The sequence below is a fragment of the Babylonia areolata genome, chromosome 27 (assembly GCF_041734735.1).
Source record: "Babylonia areolata isolate BAREFJ2019XMU chromosome 27, ASM4173473v1, whole genome shotgun sequence".
Lineage (NCBI taxonomy): Eukaryota > Metazoa > Mollusca > Gastropoda > Neogastropoda > Buccinidae > Babylonia > Babylonia areolata.
This window is the reverse complement of record NC_134902.1, coordinates 32475613-32482224: the sequence shown is the minus strand read 5'-3', so window position 1 is coordinate 32482224 and position 6612 is coordinate 32475613. Positions and strand designations below refer to the sequence as shown.

Genomic DNA, 6612 nt, shown 5'->3' with positions numbered 1-6612 from the left:
CAGAACAGAACTCGGATCTCGGATCTCGTATCTCCACACTCAAGATGACAAGATCCTCCTCACTCGGACATATTCGGCAAGATCAGATAACCCATGAACGTGGTGCGATAGCCTCCCATTAACGGGACATCCCCGCTGCCTGTGGCAGTGGACGCACGCATGCTGAGGACTTCCCCCGCGGGTCAGGTTCAGCAACAACGACTGGCTGGACGCGCTCTCGTAGGACCTGTCCCCAACCGGAAGCTCCGAGGCGATGGCTCCGTTCTGCATCAGCTGCAGGAAGCCCTGCGGGGCCCGGGTTTGCCCCACCCGCGGAAGGTGACGAAGTACAGTCCGGAGAGAGGGGCGGTGAACCATCCGTTCGAGGCGGAGTAGCCTCCCCCTGCGTTCATGAGGATGACGTCAAAGACGATGGTGACGTGGTAGTCGCCCGTGAAGTGCATGCCACTGTGCTCGACGGAGAAAACGATGACTGGTTGTTGACGCTGTTGATGTTTCCTCAGCTCCTCTGGAAAAGGAAGAAGGGAGAAAAGAATTGGTTAGTGACCAGTCAAGGGTACGTAGGTAGGTAGGCCCCGACACTCAGCTTTTTTTTTTTTTTTTTTTTTTTTTCCAGAGATTGACATAAGTTTTTACAGTTGGACCGACGGCAAAGTCAGAGGTGCATTATCAATGCATTAGCACACATGGTTCTCCTCCCCATTGCGATAGGAAATCATTCACAGCTTAGTCTTTTGTGAAGGACTATGGGCTCTCAAAGTAGGACACAAGACAGCACAGGTAATGGCATGTAGCGCTAATGACACGTAGCGCTGTTGAACGTAGTGATAATGGTTTGTAGCGCTAATGACATGTAGGTGGCGCTATTGAACGTAGTGATAATGGTACGTAGCGATATCTACACACAACGCTATTGAACGTAATGGCGATGGTACGTAGCACTAGTGACACGAAGTGCTATTGAACGTAGTGGCAATGGTACGTAACGCTATTAAACACGTAGCGCTACTGAACGTAGTGATGATGGTTCCTAGCGCTTTCCACAGAGCAATGTTTTGTTGGGTGCAGTGGTAATGGTACATGGCGCTGTTGGCACGTAGCGCCATCGGACACAGTGATGATGGTAGGCAGCGTAGCACTATCTACACATAGCGCCATTGGACGTAGAGGTAATGGTATCTAGCGCTAATGATGACACGTGGCGCTATTATTGAATGTAATGTGGTAATGGTATCTTGCGCTAATGATGACAGTTGGCGCTATTATTGAACGTAGTGTTAACGGTACGTCACGCTAATGATGACACCTGGCGCTATTATTGAACGTAGTGGTAAAGGTACGTCGCGCTAATGACTGATGACACCTGGCACTATCATTTAACGTAGTGGTAATGGTACGTCGCGCTAATGATGACACGTGGCGCTATTATTGAATGTAGTGGTAATGGTACGTCTCGCTAATGACTGATGACACCTGGCGCTATTATTGAACGGAAATGGTACGTCGCGCTAATGATACCTGGCGCTATTATTGAACGTAAATGGTACTTCGCGCTAATGATACCTGGCGCTATTATTGAACGTAAATGGTACGTCGCGCTAATGACGACAGTTGGCGCTATTATTGAATGTAGTGGTAATGGTACGTCGCGCTAATGATGACACCTGGCGCTATTATTGAATGTAGTGGTAATGGTACGTCGCGCTAATGATGACACCTGGCGCTATTATTGAATGTAGTGGTAATGGTACGTCGCGCTAATGACTGATGACACCTGGCGCTATTATTGAACGTAGTGGTAATGGTACGTCGCGCTAATGATGACAGTTGGCGCTATTATTGAATGTAGTGGTAATGGTACGTCGCGCTAATGATGACACGTGGCGCTATTATTGAATGTAGTGGTAATGGTACGTAGCGCTAATGACTGATGACACCTGGTGCTATTATTGAACGTAGTGGTAATGGTACGTCGCGTTAATGACTGATGACACCTGGCGCTGTTATTGAACGTAGTGGTAATGGTACGTCACGCTATTGACTGATGACACCTGGCGCTATTATTGAACGTAGTGGTAATGGTACATAGCGCTAATGATGACACCTGGCGCTATTATTGAACGTAGTGGTAATGGTACGTCGCGCTGATGATGACAGTTGGCGTTATTATTGAATGTAGTGGTAATGGTACGTCGCGCTAATGATGACACCTGGCGCTATTATTGAATGTAGTGGTAATGGTACTTCGCGCTAATGACTGATGACACCTGGCGCTATTATTGAACGTAGCCTGAGGGAAAAGTATGCAACAAAGCATGTTAAAAATGCGAACGAAGAATTTGGAGGCCCATGGCCAAATACAGACAGTAAAGATGAACGTAGCTTTTGAACTCAATAGGCAATAAACACATTGGTGGAAAATCGCACGGTCTGTTGTACTGTTGATTTCATATGAACGTGGAATCTCAACTAATTTAAATGCAAGGAATTATGAAAATAATGTAATCAATCCTTTCGTATCTTATGGGAAGATATGAACGCTTTCGTATCACCGGGTGTCGCTCAATGATAGAATGTGTGTGTGTGTGTATTTGTATTTGTATTTTGTATTTCTTTTTTTATCACAACAGATTTCTCTGTGTGAAATTCGGGCTGCTCTCCCCAGGGAGAGCGCGTCGCTATACTACAGCGCCACCCTTTTTTTTTTCTTTTTTTGTGTGTATTTTTCCTGTGTGCAGTTTTATTTGTTTTTCCTATTGGCGTGGATTTTTCTACAGAATTTTGCCAGGAACAACCCTTTTGTTGCCATGGGTTCTTTTACGTGCGCTAAGTGCGTGCTGCACACGGGACCTCGGTTTATCGTCTCATCGGAATGACTAGCGTCCAGACCACCACTCAAGGTCTAGTGGAGGGGGAGAAAATATCGGCGGTTGAGCCGTGATTCGAACCAGCGCGCTCAGATTCTCTCGCTTCCTAGGCGGACGCGTTACCTCTAAGCCATCACTCCACTGTGTGTGTGTGTGTGTGTGTGCATGCATGCGCGCGACTTTGTGCATGCATGTGCAGGTGAAAGGCGTGTCGTGACTATCTTACAGGGAAGGTCACCGCTTTCATCAACGCAGTAACAACTGTCGCACAGCTGTTGGCGATGCGCTCTATTCTCACGCACAAAAAAAATAATCGCATGACAGCTTGCGGTCTGTTTCTGTTCACTCAGCAGATTTACACGCCCCCTTTATAAAAAACGCGCGCGCGCACGCATACACAAACACACACACACATACACACACACGCACGCACGCACAAACGTTCGCACACACGCACGCGCGCACACACACACACACACACACACACACACACACACATTAATGACAGTCATAACAACATACTCAGTGACCCATCGTGGTGGTCACTAGTCCTCCCCAACCCCCTTTTCACCCCTGCACGTGCACACACACACACACACACACACACACACACACACACACACACACACACACACACACACACACACACACATGTCCAAGTCATGATGTTACTCATAGCCCAGTCGACCGCATAGGTGTCATTTCAGGACTCTCTCTCTCTGTCTCTCTCTCTCTCTGTCTCTGTCTCTCTCTCTCTCACACACACACACACACACACACACACACACACACACACACACACAGAGCCAGGACTTCAACCCACTGCGGACTTCATGACTCAAAAAATCAAGGCAAGGCAAGGGAAGGCAAGAATTATATTAATTTTGATGTACCTCCTGGAGGCACAGAAAGATTTATACATCAACGTCTTTGACACAAACCGCATAAATCAATAATAATATATATAAAAAATTAAAAAAAAGTGATGTAAAAAAAGTCAACAAATACAAAGACCCATACGAGGAAGCAGGCATATACGCTTTAACAGTCACTTTCCATCATAACGGACAAAATTAGATTCCCCGTCAATGTGCAAAGTTTCATTGAAAAGAAATACGAATTGTAGAGAAAAAAAGCTTGAAATTTTAACGATATTCTTTTGTTTCTTTCAGAAAACACTTGAGTGGAATTCAATGGTTTTTGGCTGGGTTCTATAATATAAAGGTAAACATTATTTTCCTGATGCTGTCAAAAAATTAAAAAACAAGAGAGGCAAGGCCTTCAAGACTCACTTGTGATACACTTTAAAAAATCCAAGCTTTTTATGTACTGAGTATAATTTCAAAATGTAATGTTTAAGATGAGAAAGATCAGTTTAAAGCAAATTAAGTCCCCTAGCATTAATTACAGAGTAATTTCCCTTTTTTACTATCTGCACCAAAACGTTTGCAAAATAAATAAAACTTCCATGCTTAGCAAAAGAAGTTCCTGTTTGAACAAAAAATGATAATATAATAATGACTGCTCTTGTTGTTGAGTCAGAATATCAGATCAAAGTGCCAAGTTTAGAGAATACAAAAAATATAAATATAATAGTAAATGCAGTTTGCATATAATTAGGCTTCATTTTTTATTTTTCTGTGCCCATACCAGAGGTGCAATATTGTTTTAAACAAGATGACTGGAAAGAACTGAATTTTTCCTATTTTCATGCCTAATTTGGTGTCAGCTGACAAAGTATTTGCAGAGAAAATGTCAATGGTAAAGTTTACCACGGACACACACACAAACACACACACACACACCCGAACACCGGGTTAAAACATAGACTCACTTTGTTTACACAAGTGAGTCAAAAAGGACACAAGAACAAATGTATTCATACCATTGAATTGAAATTTAATGGCTTTACCCATGAATGAACTTTGCATATCCCCTCACCAAACATTATTGACTCACTTGTGTAAACAAAGTGAGTCTATGTTTTAACCCGGTGTTTGGTTGTCTGTGTGTGTGTGTGTGTGTGTCCGTGTGTCTGTGTGTATGTGTGTCCGTGGTAAACTTTAACATTGACATTTTCTCTGCAAATACTTTGTCAGTTGACACAAAATTTGGCATAAAAATAGGAAAAATTCAGTTCTTTCCAGTCATCTTGTTTAAAACAATATTGCACCTCTGGGATGGGCACAAAAAAAATAAAAAAAGAAGCCTAATTATATGCAAACTGCATTTACTGTTATATATATATTTTTTGTATTCTCTAAACTTGGCACTTTGACCTCTTATTCTGACACAACAACAAGAGCAGTCATTATTATCATTTTTTGTTCAAACAGGAACTTCTTTTGCTAAGCATGGAATTTTTATTTATTTTGCAAACGTTTTGGTGCAGATAGTAAACAAGGGAAATTACTCTGTAATTAATGCTAGGGGACTTAATTTATCACAAGTGAGTCTTGGAGGCCTTGCCTCTCTTGTTCTTTTTTTTTTTTTTTTTTTTTTTTTTTTTTTTTTTTTTTTTTGCAAACAAAGGAGTAGGTATAGAACGAACGATACAATCATTGTACTGATGAGCTCAGCTCTCGTATACCACTCACGCAGTTCGGTTTGGCAAGTGTCCACTCTGGCCTCTAGCAGACTGACCCTCTGGACGACGACGGTCAGCAGCATCGTTTCCTGTTGGTCAGCATTGTCCGTGCCGTGCGTGCTGCCCGCTAGAGCGCACACAACGACACACAACACAATCCCCAGTGTGTTGGCAGACATGTTGGTCATCCCTACTTCGGTACACTGAGTTCTGAACGCCTGGGCGTGTGTACACCGACTTGCTTGAGCTGTCTTTGTAGTTATGGTGTGTGTGTGTGTGCGTGTGTGTGTGTGTGTGTGTGTGTGTGTGTGTGTGTGTGTGTGTGTGTGTGTGTTATCTGTCGATTTCTATTTATGTTCTCATTCTTTCTGTCTCTGTGTATTTATCTCTCTGTGACTCTGTGTGTGTGTGTGTGTGTGTGTGTGTGTGTGTGTGTGCCTGTGTGTGTCTGTGTCTGTGTGTCCTAACTCTTCTTATCACTTTAATAAACAATCGCATTTTTTATGATCAAGCTCCCTGCATTGCTATCAGTTAGATGACGAAAATAATAGGTGTTTTTTTTCTTCTTCTTGTTTGTTTGTTTTTTTTCTGATTTTCGGGTTTGCTTTTCTGCTTGGTTTCATCAATGAAGTGTATTCAGTCATCTTTCTTCTGGCCTTTGGAAAAGCTTCGGTTCTCTCCACCCAGTATAGTGCACCACTGATGGACATCTTATCATGTCAGTGGTGTGAACGGACCCAATACAGAAACAGGAGTGAACGTTTCCTTTTCCCTCCTCCTTCCCCCACCCCTTCCCTCCCCCTTTCCTTCACCCCCTCCCCCTCCCCCTCTTTCCCCTCCCAACCCCCTTCGCCACTCACTCCCACGTGATAGGGCCTACACACACACACACACACACACACACACACACATGTATTTCGCATGCCTACTATTCTATAATAAAATTGCTCGTGAATACAGAACCGAGCCTTATTTGCTTGAAGGAGATATTAATTATAATCAAAAACAATCATTGTGCAAATTAAGAACATCCTGTCGTGATTTAGCAATAGAAAAAGGCCGATATTTCAATATCCCAAAAGAAAGGATACTATGTTTACAATGTCAAACAACAGAGGATGAATTTCATTTCTTAGATGACTGCGAATTATACAAAGA

The 6612-nt window shown here is 43.1% G+C and overlaps 1 protein-coding gene across 1 annotated transcript in view; it reads right to left on the bottom strand.

Moving 5' to 3' along the window:
* LOC143301484 (uncharacterized) overlaps window positions 1–5691 on the bottom strand; it is a 6050-nt gene extending 359 nt beyond the window's left edge. Inside the window, exons 1-2 of the mRNA XM_076615800.1 lie at window positions 5465–5691; window positions 1–508 (exon numbers count right to left, since the gene is read on the bottom strand). The exon at window positions 1–508 is cut by the window's left edge and continues 359 nt beyond it. Coding sequence (XP_076471915.1) covers window positions 270–508; window positions 5465–5642 — 417 coding nt within the window. The 5' untranslated portion in view covers window positions 5643–5691 and the 3' untranslated portion in view covers window positions 1–269. The remainder of the gene's footprint in view (window positions 509–5464) is intronic.
* Between the last annotated feature and the right edge of the window lie 921 nt (window positions 5692–6612).